General features: G+C 44.1%; 2 protein-coding genes across 3 annotated transcripts in view; both read left to right on the top strand.

Annotated features, from left to right (window-relative positions):
* The window catches only part of mtmr4 (myotubularin related protein 4), a 29,443-nt gene extending 26,246 nt beyond the window's left edge, over positions 1–3,197 (top strand). The window contains exons 17-19 of the mRNA XM_071529910.1: positions 51–161; positions 326–414; positions 1,241–3,197. Of these exons, the coding sequence (XP_071386011.1) occupies positions 51–161; positions 326–414; positions 1,241–1,418 (378 nt within the window). The 3' untranslated portion in view covers positions 1,419–3,197. The remainder of the gene's footprint in view (positions 1–50; positions 162–325; positions 415–1,240) is intronic.
* Positions 3,198–5,425: 2,228 nt separating this feature from the next.
* On the top strand, positions 5,426–12,752 carry ca4a (carbonic anhydrase IV a). 2 transcript variants are annotated; one of them, XM_071529924.1, is made up of 8 exons: positions 5,426–5,561; positions 10,337–10,381; positions 10,495–10,659; positions 11,038–11,183; positions 11,732–11,824; positions 11,968–12,034; positions 12,131–12,294; positions 12,573–12,752. In XM_071529924.1, the coding sequence occupies exons 1-8, from the start codon at positions 5,426–5,428 to the stop codon at positions 12,750–12,752; spliced, it is 996 nt and encodes a 331-aa protein (XP_071386025.1). The 2 variants fall into 2 exon arrangements, with proteins under 2 accessions (XP_071386025.1, XP_071386026.1); XM_071529925.1 differs by having other exon boundaries at positions 5,495–5,558.
* The last annotated feature ends 4,187 nt before the right edge of the window (positions 12,753–16,939 follow it).

The raw sequence follows: 16,939 nt of genomic DNA, 5'->3' as shown, positions 1-16,939 counted from the left end.
TTCCTGCTCCTTGTCTGTTTTCTGATCTTCCCCTTGTCTCTCTGTTCCAGACGTGTCTGCGGGAGTCGGACAACAGCAATGAGGAGGACTCTCTGTCGACCCACAGTGAGGACCGCCTCTCTGAGGGCAGCTGGGATCGAGTGGAGCGCAAGGACACAGAGGTCAGCGTCCTTTCTAGCTTGATTCATAGCTTCTCTCTCCACTCCCTCTCAAACCCCCTTTTCCACTTTCCTTTCTCCATTTCACCTTTATGGCCAGGATCCAAGCACCACACACTGTTCAGATAAAGATGTTTGTTTGTGTGTGTGTGTGTGTGTGTGTGTAGGTCACAAGGTGGGTGCCCGACCACATGGCCTCCCATTGTTTCAACTGTGACTGTGAATTCTGGATGGCCAAGAGGCGTCACCACTGCAGGTGGGACTTCAGCATGGTTTACTTTGATCTCTGACCACTAGTGTAACCAGTAGACAGACTAGCAGTAAAAAATGATGTGCATGAAATGTGTATGATTATAATATGTAACACAGGAGGATATAAAAACAAATGTACCAAATACAACACGCAAATTGTGATTTGAGATATTAAAGATGTGGCTGTTAATCTGCACATATGACAGTTTCTCTGTTTACTGTAACATTTATTTATTCTTTAATATAAGGCATCTAACACTCTTGTTTTGTTCTGGGTTCCTAAGAAAGGAACGTTTTTTGAAATATTTCCCACTCTATAAAGTCATGCAGGCTTACACACACTTCATGGCAAATACTCAAAACTTGTAAATTAATCTATCAGGTTTACACCGGCAAATCTTTTCAGCTTGTGTATTAGCAATGCTCTGACCCCATTGTAAATGCCAACATCATGGCGATTCAGACGATAGCCGTGTGTACAATCACTCCAAAATTGCAAAAACCACTTAAGTAAAACAAATACCAAACCTTTAAAAATTTGCACATGTATAAAGCCTGAACAGAAATGTCAGAAAAGAGGGTCTGTGTCTCACCACAATTGGAAAAATTTAGATGCTGCCTTTCTTGACAGAAACTCCCAAACTGTCTTCATCGATCTTAACAAAACGAAGGGACAAGGGTGCAGTTCTGTTTTCTTTTATTACCAGACTGTAACGTTGTGGCTCAGGCTGTGGAAGGTCTTGAAATGCTGCTTCTGTCCAGTCTGTTAATGAATACATTTGGATTATTTATTCTAAACAGATGTTAACCTGCTGTGTCTCCTTCCTCAGGAACTGTGGCAACGTGTTCTGTAAAGACTGCTGTCACCTGAAGCTCCCCATCCCAGACCAGCAGCTGTACGACCCGGTGCTGGTCTGCGTCACCTGCCACGACCTGCTCCTGGAGTCCCGCAACCGCGAGATCCGCAGCCAGCAGCTCAAGAAGCCCATCGCCACAGCCTCCAGCTGAGAGAGCCGTCCCGTAGCATGGCCCGCCTCGGCTCTGTCCTCACCGTTTTGGACCGACGAGCCGAGCACCCCGTCGCAACCCCAACCTGCTGCGGTCTCGGCTGTGTGGGGAGGGGGGGCGATGAGGAGGAATTGTTACTCTTGCAGAGGCTTAATTTGAAAATGGAGATGCACTGTGAGACTGTGAGTCTGGCTGAGGAGAGAAAAGGGATTGTTTGTGTGAACTGAGAGACTGAGATGGAGGAGTGGCAGCCAGGGGGGGGAAGTTTTCCCACAGAACGAACCCCTTGTGGTCAAAGACATTTTCAGCCTGGAGTGCTGCAGCGTCCTGCTGCCTCCCCGGGGCTCTGTCCTCTAGCGGCGCCCCGTCCGAGACGCCCCTCGCCCCCCAACCTCAGGGAGGGGCTGCATCTCAACCCTGTCCACTCCCAGCAGAGTCACCTACCTTCACCACCAAACACCCACACCCCTCCTCATAGACACTGTCTCACACTTCAGAGGACAATCTGTCACCCTCCCATGTGTTGGGGACTCCAAAGCCTTTACCTGTTCTACTGGAGGCTTTCAACTTTAAAAGAAAAGAATTGCTGCTACAGTATTTAAAAGTCTAATTTTGTATTCTTATTTTGTGCACTACAAGCTGTTGTGTATTTGAGGGAATTTGAGACCAAACTTGAGCAAAAGGGAGAAATCTGCTGTTTACTTTGCCGTCGCATCTTTTTCTTGGAGCCTGAATGTAATATGTAATGGGTAACTGGAAGATTGAATTTATGTTAATGTGCATTTGGTGGGTCGTCTACGTGTTCATTGCCGCAATGTGTTTTCAAAATTATGTATATGCACAGTCAATGTGGTTCTGTCTTTATCAATGCTTTTCTCAAGTATAGCCATGTTGCAACATTAGAAATTTTGAGGAATCTGTATGGACAGAAAGGTCGATACAACGCTGCATATTGTTTGTTTTGTGGGATGTGTGCCTGATGTGATAAGAGGAAGAAAATACTAAAACAACAAGGCGCTGGGACACGGCAAGTTTTCACCAGGTTGCGGGGTTTCTGTGATGTCGTCGTCCGTCTTGAGAAAAGGTAATTTGAACGTACAGTGGGTGTTCTGTAATGGGACAGAGGGAATTTCAGTGACGTGTTTCTGCTGAGATGCTTGTGAATGAATGGCTTGATGTCCACATAAAAGCTTGATGTCCATCTGACTGATGACTCCTCAGATTGTTACCTGGCAGTACCGGGTCCAGGGAAAAGGACTGAACAAAGTGCTTGGAGTTTCTTTCTTTTCCTGTATAGGGGAGTTCGGCCATGGTCCCCATAAATTGTTCTATTGCGAAAAGATCTGTGTTTGTGTCTACTGGTTGTTCCTTGAGACAATAGTGCCATATTTTGTTTGTTCTTTTGTCTATTTTTAAAGCCTTTTTTTTCTTATGAATGGCAGCAGGTTTCTAATTGGCCACCTCTTGGTATGTTTAATGGTACAGATAGCTAGCTGCTTAATAACATGGAGACAACTAAAGATTAACAGCGACGGTTCGGTTTGATAACAAGGCTAATGATTTCAATGGATGATCAGATAATGTCACTGAATTAGTTAACCTGTGTGGTTATCCATTGTCTAATATTTGGGGTCTTTTCACGCGGTGTTCATGAAGTCAAAATCTTTAAGAGGAAACCAGAAATGTAACATACATAGTTATCTGATCTGTAGTGGTGGCTAAAACCTGTCACTTAATGAATAATTGTTGTAAAGAAATGCACTGTAAAAGTTAAATCCCATGGGTTGAAATAAAAGATTATATCATGGATCTGCTCACCCTTGCTTTTATTTAAAACACTTTAAACAGGGTTCCCTCCGCAGGTCTGGAACTTCTGGAAACGTGGAAAAATAAATTGGTAATTTCCAGGAAATTGGGGGAATTGCACATTCTAGAAAATAATGTGGGGGGGGGGTTGTTTAGGCCTGATATACACATGACTACATATTTTATACAGTTGCAGGCCCACTTTAATTTCACATATTTGTTGTTGTGAAGAATAATCTTCAGCCATAGAGTGATGGGGCCTAGCTGACAATCATACCGCCCAGCCACCATGAGCATACATCATATGTAACACCAAAATCCAAACCCAGTCAAGAAATTATGCTCGGGGAAAAAGTATGAAACTTTGAAATGGAAAGCATGTAGGACATCTGATTAAAATATAGCTTCTGTTGCATTACCATTATGCAAAATGAGGAGTTTGTTTGCCATATCCGCCAGAAGGGATGAATGTCACACAAACCTGTCGAGGATTGTTAAAGCTGGTTTCATTCATTCAACGATGCCCTCTCCTACTTGATGCTGACCTCTCTACATGACACATGCTGTACAGTAGATGCTGTGCTCTGAATCCCTGGAGAAGCACCGTTGCTTTCCTTCCCTTCGTCCACTAGATGGGGCTATTTTACCAAGAGAAACTTACAACATGAGCACCACTGCAATTAGCCCAGCACGTCACAAAATCAAATCAGGAGCACATTGCATCATTTCGCTGTTGTGGATTGGTTGTGGACAGGTAAAATCAAGAGCATAGTTTCAGAGGCTCACAGGCCAGTATGATTACTAACCTAATCCACAAAATGAAGAAAGTTTAATTGTATTTTGCATTAACTTAAGAGCTATTGTCCCACCTGAAATGCCGTAGCACCATAGAAGGAAGGAGAGGAGAGATTTTATAATGTAAAAACACACGTTCATGTGTTCTACAGGAGACTTCTCTTTTTCTCTATGTATGTATCTATCTATCTATCTGTCTTGGGTAAAGGATGACTAAAGTTCCTCCTAATACCAAACCAACCATTAATTTCCTCTCTGTGATCCGGCGGTGAGAGTCATGTTGGTTACAGGCGATAGAGATGGAGAAAGTGAAACCGCAATGCTTTGTAATGCTATACATAATGTTGCATAATGTTCCATAATGTTTGACACCCCCCCCCCCCCCACACACACACACACAAACACTCCACCCCAACCCCCAACATACAGAGTAGAGTTTCATATACCAGCTTGCCCACTTCTCCAGTGTTGAAGCACTGTGAGCAGCTGCAGCACATTATCAACCTGTGATGAAGTCACTGATGAACTCTTCAAGAAGAGCAATGCAAGCTGATTCATGTTTGTAGGAAGAACTTTTTTTGCCAAATGTCCCTCACTGTACTCAGAATGATCAATAATTCAAGCTAAAGGGGCATTCTAGGTTTCCACCGGTGAATAAAAATAAAGGTGACAGCAGCACTAAGTTTTCACTGGAAAAGTAGCAGAAAGAGGTACAGAATTTTTTTGCTAAGCTTTGCACTGACTGGACAAGTTTCATTGAGGGTGAACTTAACTGGGCTGGAAAATAAGCTTTTTATTTTCATAAAAAAAATTCACCTGATATCCTCTCTGCGGTTCTGAAATGTGTGTGTGTGTGTGTGTGTCTGTCTGTGTTTAAATGGCAGTAAAACTAAAAGACAGAGCTTCCAGTGGGACGGGACACTTCCACTTGGGACGGGACAGCAGGTTAATGGTCCATGATTAAGAGTATAGAGGGTCAAGTGAAGGGAGTCAATCTACCAACAATCCCTTCATTTAAAGGAAGACTAGGAAATACCTCTGGGAGTCTATCAGATAGCACTCCCTCCCCACACTTAATCCTCTGGTGGCCAACTGTATGTGCTGCTAGCCCTGACCTTGGCTACCTGTGGCCCCTGGAAAAAAAATCAGCTGCAAGCACTGATGATTAACTTCATCTGATCCACTCTATTGTTAAATTCCCTTCACATGATGAGGAAGCATGACAAGGCTGATTAAATTATCACACTAGTTCGGGTCGCTCCACATCAAGAGCCAATTGATAGGCCCTTCATTTGAGGTCTTTATCAGTGAAGGAGGTTTATTAGAGGTAATGCCCGAAGGGGGAGGGGCCACCGTGTCTTTCCTGTCGGGTATGGTGATAGATAAGTAGAAGACCCCCTGCAAGAATGCGATCACATTGGCAAAAATCAAGTCATTGTGTTGCCCTCCCTCGGTCGAGTCAGAGACGCTCCAAAATGCAGCAGCATCTAATTCTGCCCGTTATCCTGGCATCCTTCTGGACGGTCTGCACAGGAGCAGGTGGTGAGTCTGTTTCCATTCATAGTAGTTGGTAGAGGTAAATATGCAAAACAAGTCTTGGAATTTTTTTTTTTTTCTGGCAATTCTATTTCCAATGTACAGGTTCTCGATGTTGTAATTGGGAGAAAACTGAATGATGAGATATTTATTCTTTAACGTTGCCAATATTATCTGGAAATTATTCTTTTTTTCTGTTGAATTTTGAGATGTCTTGTAATAAGTGTTTCTTAATGGTTCTGATCAAAATCAATGAGGTGAGATTATTTTACATCGTGGATCTTAGAATAATAATAGATTAATTGCATACTTAGTAGCACCCAGTATCCCACTTGCTGATCAATTATTCTATTATTAGTTATTTTGTAAAAAAAAAAAAAAAAAAATTGATTCTTTTAACAGTTGGCTACAGTAAATGAATAAATAAACAAGCCGCTCCAACAGAACAGCTGGTGAAGTTGGTTTTTACCAGTCTCTCCAACCGTGCCAGGCACTCCATTCAATTCAATCAATACAAAGTTGATGTGCTGCATAATCCTAAGGATCTAAAACAACCTGGAATCCAAAAATATAGGAAACATAAAAATATTCTACAGAGAAAACGAAGTCATTGTTGCGGTCATTTTGGGGAGGGTATGAGCCAGGAGCAGAGACACATAAGTAGCTCCTATAGATGACAGAGACGCTCCGCTCGTCTCTGTCATGCGTAACGCTCTACATACACACCTGCCTTGTCCATCACACTGATCTGACACCAGGCATTCCTCCATGTTGGCGACATACACATCTTCACCTTTCACTTTCACGGAGCTCCCCGCTCAAGGACACAACATGATACAGGGATCCAGTATCAACAAAACCAGCGCGCTCGAGCCATGCCAAAGACAAAAAGAGGCCATTGCACAATGATCTGGCCGGCGTTGGGATGTTAAAGGTAACATTTCTCAAGTATCTCTCCAGAGTCGGCTGCGCCTCGGTTAGGACACAGCGCTCCGTTACAGAGCGAAGCCCCAGCTCATTCTCTCATATGCACCTGTTCCCAGCACACATCCACGCTGAGCCAATGACAGAGACTTGCGTCCTCACTGCCGCAGAGAGACGCATCGAGCCTCCACATCACAGCGCTGCGTACTGCAACTGTCTCCAATTTCTCCGCGGCTAATCCAGAGGCGTTAATTCACTAAGCAGCCCCGAGGTTTGGTGAAGTCACCGCTTCTGATATCATTTGCCACCAAAACTTCCAAACCTGCGTGTATCGAAGTGGAGCAATTACTGATGATTGAAGATATATTATGCTGTTTGGTCAGTGTAGCCTACTGTAAGTCACCAAATAGCCTACACATTTGGAGGCAATAAAAGTCTTGAATGTTGTCCTGATGGAATTTATAAATATATACAGCCTAGGCCTTCCAAATAGATTTTTGTTGATTTTCGCTTTATCAGCGCGCTCCGTCATACAAATAAAAACACTAATTTGGCTTCACTTATAGGCTTAGCCCACCATAAAGGCTACCTCGCCATATTCAATGAATGCCCATGGGCCAATTACAACTCAGAGAGTGAAAGACCAATAAAGTGTCTAAGTTGACAAAGACGAATGGCGACATGTGCTGTTGATAGCCTGTAAAGCCCGCTGGAAGAGGCGATCCTCTCATAACATCAATAGCGAAATTAGGTTTGGTTGATTGCAGCGCACACATTTGTTTGGTGTTTGTTTGGTGTTCATGCCAAAGACACTAAAGAAATAGCGCTATAATGTTCCTATAATATTCCTTCATTGACTTAGGCTATATTGTGTCTGTGGTATTCAGTAGTTGAGTTATCGCACTTCATGCTATTTGTATCATTAATAAGATATTCCTATAATATTCATGTAGAGAATAATAGTTGTGATGTGATATTTGTGCAGCACCCTTCTAAAATTCATTATAAGATGAATCTTGTTCTTTTCCTGACGGATGGGAGTCAATATCGCTGTAGCCAAGTAAAACACCAATCCAGACAGACACACTGCAAACTGGGAAGACAAAACTCCATTTCATTTCTCCTGTCCAAACAGCATGTGTCAGAGTGAAGCTCGGAGGATTATTCTGCTGTTGTGTGTGTTTGCTGTAGCGCCACACAGCGCGCTGCTCCATCCAGCATCCTGCACGAGATATTTTATTCGTTGTGCCTTGTTATGAAAACCTACCCAACTTGAATACCCGTTGAATTTGTCATAACAGACACTTTAAACCACAGACCATCTTAGGTTTTGTTCATATGGGAAGACATGATGTCTGTCTGGACGGGGAGTAAACAGGTGGGAGAGTGATGCCTCTGACCAGAATAGTCACTCTTATATTCTCTCATTGTGTTAACTTGTGTGAATGCAATAATAATGAAACTAAACTAATCCTCATTTTGTTGGGGACCGCTGGAACCATCTCAAGGGCCCCTGGAGATCCCGGGACCCCAGTTTGGGAACCACTGAATACCATGCAACTGATCAGACAAGCTCAAACTGTATGACATATTGATCTGGGAAGTGTTTGAATGTGCTGTCTGAAGTCCTGACCTTCACTACACTTCACGTGACGGACTACTGACGCTTGGCATGGGACAGTTTCAAGTCTTTCTTCTTTCGAATTCAGTTTAATTGCGTCGCGCTGTCTAAAACGCAGTGACTACAGTATACAGTTTATGTCCGGCGCTTTGCTGTGAGGCTACAACACAATGACATGAAAGATTTGTCTCTGTCTTTGTTTAGCGTAACTCGGTATATATCTACATTACGGCTTCGCTTTGGTCGACGCGCAGGCAAACGCGGACTATTTATTTTCATTTCATTGCCTTTTGTTCCTTCTTGACAGTTTCCTCAGTCGGCTCCCTTGGCAGCGCTCTCAGGCCCATTGAAACCCATTCATTGTTCTGTGTTAATTTACTCTGCGCCGACACAAAAGATCAAAGCGCAGCGCCGATTGGTCAGACGGGGAATAGTGCGCACAGAGCTCTGATTGGCTGCGATTAAAACAAGCGACGAGCCAGTGAGTGGCCATACACGCAGAAACAGAATACGGCAGTAACTGGTTTCATACTAACATTTCATGCTCGTTTCAGCTAATTAGCATGAAATTGGTCAAAATTTGGTTGAGGTGGAAAGTAGTCAAATCAAGGAAATTTTATCTTTTTGTGGAAGCAATATAGTGAGGCAAAAGGTCAAAACACTAAACCCTAAGGAATGGCAAAGTCCCTGCATCTAATATCATTTGCCATAAAAACACCTGCTAGCAAAGTGAAGCCATGACTGAAGACCGAGGGCATATTATTATTATTATTACTTAACCTACTCAATGTGATAAATTATTAGATGTAGATGATCAAACTGCGCAGCTTAAAGGGAACTGAATGCTCCTGCGATGTGATTTATTTTTAGATATGGCTTCTATGCGGATTTCGGGTGACTTTTGCTTGGTATTTGATTTGCATTATAATCATATAGGCTATGATTCTATAATCTACAAGACCTTGTCATACTAAACTGACACTCATGTTGTCAGCCAGGCCATGCAGCAGGTGAAACTGAGTTAAGGCTTGAATCATGTTGCATAAAGCTTTAATACCGTCATCTTCCAGTCCAGAGCTCTTTAATTATAGACAGTAGGCTAATAAGCAATTAGTGATTTCTGTGTTGCAAGATGGCAGCTTTGTAGTGATTTCTTCCCCTCCTGCAAAGTTCAGGCTCTACTCACAAGCACCGGCAAAAACACATCAGGTGTGAAAATGCAATTCCTGCTACATGCATAAAGCTTTATTGAAAAAATAAAAATAAAAAAAATAAAAGAACCAAGCTTCTCTTTATTTATTGAGAACAATATAATAAATGATGGCACCGCTGAATACAATCTGAACCCGCCCGAGTGTTTGCCCCCTGCCGAGTTTATTTTCAGTACCCATTATCATGCCAGTGCAGGAGGAAACAGCTTACCAACATGGCAGAGAAACCAAGCATTTACACCCAATTCACCAGACTTCCTCCACAGCCCTTTAAGTTCTCATACAATTCTACTAACAGAGCCAGGAGACCCTCCCCGTATTTTTTCAATGGCATGTGTGTTTTTCATAAATATTTGATTTGTGAGATAGCTGTAGATATTTGTCTCAAAGTATAGGGTGGAAACATGCAAACCCATTGTGAAATATTAATAAACCCTCAGACAAACATGTGAGAATGTGACCTCACTGATGCAAAAGATTGGGTCTGTGTTTATTCTGATAGCACGGAAAGATAAAGCACAAACCCCAACTTGTGTTTCTTTTGTGCCCTTAGACAATAGGAAGACAAATCCTGTGTATTAGCGTATTTGTATGGCCGGGAATAACAGCTGACTTAAACCAATACGTGAACAATTCACTGTTTGCAAGAAGAAAAAATAAACCAACTATTGATAAAAGGCCAGATTTGATGAATACAAATGAAATCTAGCTGGCCGTTCGCCAATATATATGCTGAGCAAGAGACATCCCTCCTGTTCCCAAAATAGGCCGAGGTTTGTTGATGTCAGCAATAGGTTAACAATGTAGTGACTGATAAGTAGCATTAAGTGTGTGTGTGTGTGTGTGTAGCTCTGTATTCTATATAGTATGATTCCCTGCTGACATCAGATCTCAAAGATACCTTGAGTTTTAAGCCATTGAGTGTTGTCTTGCCAATGAAGTTTTGGAGATTAAATAGCTAATTTATAGGGAAACGTTCATATCATATACCAACATATTCATCGATATTATTCACTGTGTTTCAGATTGGTGCTACCAGTCCCAGTTCACCTGTGATCATCAGTGCAATGGTGAGTTTCTCAAACACAAAAAGTGAAACATTTTGTAATATGAAAGAGCTGGAGGAGAAAGCGAGGGTGAAATGTAGTCCAGCTTGTTCATGCCTATGGTTTTCTTGTGTTAGCACCAGAGAAGTGGGACCAGGCCAACGGAGCGTGTGGAGGACGAGAGCAGTCGCCCATCAACATCATCACCAGAAAGACTCTGAAAGACGAACGTCTGACTCCTTTCCAGTTCAGCAACTACCAGCAGACCTTCAGAAGCACAATCAAGAACAACGGCCACTCCGGTATTCTTATATTTACATACATATATATACTGTGGAACAACAGCCAGCGATGCAGACAGAAGTAACACTTCTGCTCTTGTGGATTAAGAAAAAGTAGGGAAGTCGTTAGGTTTACAGCTGCTCATTAGGAACAGGAATCAAATCTGTAGAGAACTGAGATACTAGCTCTAAGATTGAAAGAATCCAGTGAGAAAAAAAGTATGTACAACGTCCAAGGCACTCTAAATCCAGTAAGGAGAGAAGAGACTAAAAGCTTGAAATTTAAAAAGGCTTTATTGTCATGACTTAGGACCACAAGGTCTTCATCAGGGAAAGACAGCCAGCGATGCTTTGAGGCTGTTGAGAGATCGCTTTACGCTTGGTGTCTGTCCACTCCAGTTCAGGTTGCAGTTACCCACCTGGCCACCATCTCAGATGGAGACCTGGTGACCGGCTACAAGGCTGTGCAGTTCCACCTGCACTGGGGCAAGAACGGAGGGCCGGGCTCCGAACACACCATCGATGGAGAGCAGTACCCCATGGAGGTACCTGACACCATCGAGCACACATACAGCCCGGGTCTAACCGGGTCAGATATTACTGTGACAATGACTGAAGACTGATTACTGTAGGTTTAAGCTGTTGTACTGACACCAATCACACTAAGGCAGCTGGACAGACATACTTCAATCACACAAAAGACATTGAACACTCACATATACAGAGGTGAAACCTTTTGCTTGAGCCTATTAATAATCATGTTGTACCCCACTTACTGTCCAGTGAAAGTCTCCACTGCTGAAACATCTCATTTTTATACTTTTACACTTTTATAGCAAACAAACATTATCTTTAATGGAAAAAGTATGGCACCTATCAACTTTGAATTTCATAACATTTCATGGTTACACCTCTGCTCCTGTTGTTAGAGCACAAACTCTCCTCTACAAATATTGCAATAGCCGTAAATGTCGATAAAAACGTGCTATTTTTGAAGTCCCATTTACAATGGGGTTGTCCAGCCATTGTGAAAAAGATGACCTTAGTAAATAATGGTAGCGTCAGTGATATTCTGTATTGACTGTCTCTGCAGCTGCACATTGTTCACATGAAACAGCAGTACACCGATTTGAAAGTCGCGCTATCAGACCCAAATGGAGTTGCAGTCCTTGGGTTTTTCTATGAGGTAAATATTTTCGTTTTTTGCATGCCAGACCAATTCAATCTTTGATGTTGAATAAGAAACACTGACATTGGCTTGAGTGTGAAATGGAAAGGTGCAACAAAATGCTGAAATGTATCCAATGTGTCCAAACGTTCCATTTGCAGGAGTCCAACAGTGCTAACAAAAAGTACGAGCCCATCATCAACGCTCTGCCAAGCGTCAAATCAACAAGTAGGTATTGCAGTGACAGATATTCAGTATAACCAATCACAAAAGGGTCTGCATACCAGTGTCTGAATGCTTCCCCTGTGTCCTGTGTGTCTTCAGATGGCAACACATCTCTGCCTCCCATCTCTCTGGGGCAGCTGATCCCGGCTCAGCAGAATCTAACCAACTACTACCGCTACAAGGGCTCTCTGACCACCCCTGGGTGCACCGAGTCTGTGATCTGGACCGTGTTTGAGAGCCCCATCCCTCTGAGCAGAGACCAGGTCAGGATGCAACACCACTGAATTTTAGTTTTCAAAATATGTCATTTCTATGCTCAAAAATAAGTAATTTCTATGTCCTTTCTACGTTTTTTGGTTGCAAATGTACATTTTCTGTTTTCAAATTAAAAGCATGTCCATTATGTAATCTTATCTGGAAGTACAAGTTCAGAAAAACACAAACCTCATATCACAAACCTTGGTATGACACAACAGAATGCTTCTCTAGATGATGAGCGTGAGCTGGAAACTAAACTTGTGTTCGTCTTCCTCTCCTGCAGCTGCGGGCGTTCTCTGCGCTCCAGTTCCACGACGGGAAGCCGATGGTGGGGACCTTCAGGCCGGTGCAGCCCCTGAACGGGCGGACGGTGCGCCGGTCGGGAGCCGCTGCGGTCCTGGCCAGCGCCGCCCTCCTCGTGGCCTCCGTCGCCGCCGCCTTGGGACTGTCCCGGCCCAACTAGAGCGAGGCATCCCGCGCTGCACTGCAACATCCATGAACACAATAAGTTCTTGCAACACTCTTTTCTAATTGAACCCACCACCCCCCATCCGGTTTGTAACATTGCATGGTTGCTAAAATAACCGACCACGTAGTAGTGCAGACATGACAGAGCTCCTCCCTTACGACACAAATGACAAAGGCGTTTTCGATTGAACGCCTTATGAGAGATGCCGTAAGGGTTAGATCAGCATTCGTGCATGTGTAGTGAAGCTGTTATGTAGGTCTTACTTCAGCGTTATGATTGTGCCATAAAGCAGGTTCCTAATCAATTGTTGCCAAGCACTCACAGATACAAAACAACAGAGTTCAGACTCAGCACCAGCTCCTGGTGCCCTAACCTTTCTCAGCATCAGCCTCAACACCAGCACCCCACTAAAGCTCATCACAGGGCCTCGCACACTTTAGACCTCCTCCACCTTGTCCAATGTCAGGTAAATTTAGTCTCCGCTTATGACAATATCAATGGTTTCCCCTCGGAGTGCCGATGTCAGACCTGTGACCCGGCTCGTGACGTGTTGTTCTTGACGGGTCATGTGAATGGCATGGAGCTATTAATAGTAGACCTGAGTCATAAATAAACTCCCTTTTGCAGCCAGCGGTCAAAGGAGTCAGCAGTTTGGCTTTTCTTTTCCAAGTTCAGGAACACACAGCGTGGTCAGGTGAACATTCACGGCCACTTGGTCAGCAGTTAGTTTGGGAAGGGGGAGGTGGAGGTGGGAGGTGGGAGGGGCAGGAGGGGGGGGGGGGGGTCTGGACTTACTCCACAGCGGATCCTGTCGGTGTAGGCAGTGTCCAGACAGATCCATGATGAACAGCTGCATGTTGTTCTGAGAGTGAAGGTGCAGGTGCAGGTCCTCCTTCCAGAGTCAGAGCCTGGTCACACCTGAGCTACAGGAGGATGATGAAGATGCAGAGATGGGATCCAGTCCCTCCTGCTCTGATAGTAGGGTCACACAGTGAGTGATCGGTGGGCTTTGGCAGGGGGAGGGAGCGTCTGCAGTGTGAGGATACAGCAACACTTGTGATAATCATCCATGAGTAGATATTACTTTTCGTATGATACGATAAAACCAATTTCACGATTTCATGCATCTTGAATATTACAGTCGCATGGATCAGCATGCCCTGTGTCTTGATGTTGCGGACTTTAATAAGCTGTGTGTACACGGCTGCTGGACCGAAACTGTACAAACAAAACAGTGCTTGCCAACTTCATACACACACCTTGGCTACTCGATCATCGTTTTCCCATTCTGACCTGTGAAGCTCTCTGAGCTTATCTGGAGAACATGTGACTTGTGTTCATGGCTTGTATTACAGGGTCTCGGATGCACTGAATGTTATCTACTGTGAATTACACCCGACTGAGTTCTCACTCATTTATTCAGAGGACTCGTTATGTATTCAAGTGAGAGGTCTGTGCAATTCTCTTGTAAGAAAGTCAAGACTTATTGTGATGGTTGAGCAAGGAATATGTATATTTTCCATTGTTTCATAATGCATCAAGTTATATTTCTATGCTGTGTCATTTGTACACATGTATTTATGTACTGAATGTGTATATTGATATGAGGACGCACAGTCAATGTTATTTATGTATTTCAAAGTTTATATAGTGCTGAATAAATAAGGGAGCAAACCCGTATATATGAAGAATCGAGTTGTTCATGACCAATCAAGTTTACTCTTAATGTTCAAATGTATGAGATTGTCAGATTTATTTGGTTGTCATGCTTGAAAGTGTCGTAAATAATATGGAGAATGTGTTCCAACTGAACAATAAACTACTGACATGCCTTTTTAATGACAGTCGTTCTCTCTTTCGTTTCCATATGCACTAAGTGCAATATCAAAGCATGTGTGTTTCCTTTTTGAACTGGTGACCAAAACAAGTATGTAGCCTCAGCGTCAGTCCTGCACCCTGAAAGCTGATATTAGAACGCACTCTGTTGGCTCTGCTGTTTGTCTGCTAGCTCAGACGGACGGACAAGCTTCTCACTTTCCTGTCCGATTCCCCATCAGTCTGTCAGGAGTCTGAGAACGCTCACGGCTCCCAATCCCTTAATCCATTTCTAATTGACTTGTTCTTGATGTTAGAGGCCGTCTTTGGCCGGAGTTCACTTACACACACACACACATAAACACACACACAGATGAACAGAAGATTGCGAGTGTATTATACACAGTGCATCAAAGACAAAGCACACAAGAGGAGCGACTCAAACACACTTCAATCTATGAGGCTCGAGGCACACACTGCATTTCTTTCTGCCCGCTTCTGAGACAGATTGCAGGTGTTTTTTTTTAAACTCGCTCCCCTTTCAAGGAGCCCATCCCTCTGTCTCCCTCCCCCCTCCTCCTCCTTTTGCTTTCTTTCCCGTCATTAAGGAATCAAAAGGCTTATTGTGACAGACAGGCTTAGGGAGACAGCAGCCTCTCAGAGAGACAGGGATGGAGGGAGAGAGAAAGAGAAAAAGAGAGAGAGAGCATAGACAAAAGCTTGAATGAAAGCCTCCTGTTTGTTCCCTTGCACAGGCTTCTGTTGCTTGTTAATGCGCCTTGAGTTAAGAGTCAGCTTCAGAAGCAGGAGGGGGGGGATGGGAGTGTAATATCTGGCGGTGGCACCTTGCTCTTCCAGGCTGCAGGACGGCACCCACACCACCTCACTAACCCCCTAAATCTCCCCTCAAATGCCCCATGCCTCTGGGGTGCCAGGGACAAAGAGCGCCATTCTCCCAGGGAGAAACCAGAGGCATCCTCAGATTGAATGTGCCCCCCCTCCCACACCCCCTACACTCACACACAAACACAGACACACACACACACACACACACACACAGCAGCCCATCAGATAGGCCGCCGCGATAAAGGTCACTAGGGTAGTCTTTGTCTAGCACCGAGAGCAAAACAGCAAAACAAACAGTGTCACCTGTGCTGCGTTTCTATGTGATGGCCCTACTTTTTTACAACCTCTCTGCGTACTCAAGCTCCAAATAAATCCCACACAGCCCCCATGATCTCTGCTGCTACATGAGCATCTGTTCACCACGCTGTCAGCACCCCGTCGCTCAAGAAATATTTGTGCTCCAATCAACTTTCCCCTAATCCGATTGATACGCCTGCTAACCTAGTTATTGTGCGGTATGGTGTCGGGGATATAGCTCTGCCAAGCACGGCCGTCGTGATGTAATGTCAGCCAGCGGCGGAAAATAACCCTTCCCTTGCCAGGTAGGAGCGGCTGTAGCTATAGCCAGCGACAACAGCACTCACTGCACTTGTTTTTGCAGGGATAAGGATCTGGAGGAAGCAATCGAAAAGGCCCAAACATTCATTTCCTCTCAAATTAAACTCAAGAGAGATAGGATATGAGCAGAACGCCGCTTTGTCCCTGGAAGTTTAGCTTAACAATGCCTTTCATTCTGCTGGGTTTTTGGGTAAAACGACCCTGTAGAAACACTACCGAATGCACCGAGGGAACATTAACTGTTAATATCTTTTTTGTAGTCTACTTATCACTGCAGCAGACATTGTTACAGCCATTAACATGCATTTCCCATCAGTGGGGATAATACTCGGTCATTTATACACAGCGGTTGACATCGGTTTACATCCAGCGCTGTGATAAACGATGAGAAAGAATGCGCGGCGGCTTGAGGTCTTTTGATCTCACAAAGGTCGCCCACAAGAAGCACGGCGAGTAAATCACGGGGTCTAAATGGCCTTTTTGCATCTTCATTCTCTCTTTCAAGCACCCTTGAGTTTCATTTGATGCGTGAGGTCAAAGGTCGTCGCAGTCAAAGTTAATACAACGGCCCCATAGCCGGCTTTAATCTCTTCATCTGCGATGCCTTGTTTTCACCCTGAGCCGAAACAGCCGAATCAGGAAAGGTGTCACGTTCGCGCTTCGGTCTTTTGAGGCGTTCGAGGAGCAACCGGTTAAAAGCTGATTAAATCAACTCTTGCTCTCGGTGTCGAACCCGTGTAAGCGGAGTCAGTAAAGCAGATAGACCTGGCTCGGAGGCCAGTCTACGAGAGTCAGCTAAAGTGATAGGTTAACCACCCTAATCCCTTTTAGGAGCAGCAGCTTTGGGAAAGCGATCTGGATTAGTCTGGCCCACTGTAGACAGGAGTTCAGGGAGGGATATG

Source organism: Centroberyx affinis, unplaced genomic scaffold (genome assembly GCF_046629955.1).
Source record: "Centroberyx affinis isolate AG114_WGS23_722 - 3 ecotype Tasmania unplaced genomic scaffold, CSIRO-AGI_Caff_v1 ptg001851l_1, whole genome shotgun sequence".
Lineage (NCBI taxonomy): Eukaryota > Metazoa > Chordata > Actinopteri > Beryciformes > Berycidae > Centroberyx > Centroberyx affinis.
Note: the sequence above shows the minus strand (reverse complement) of the source record. Positions and strands in the feature narration are given on the sequence as shown.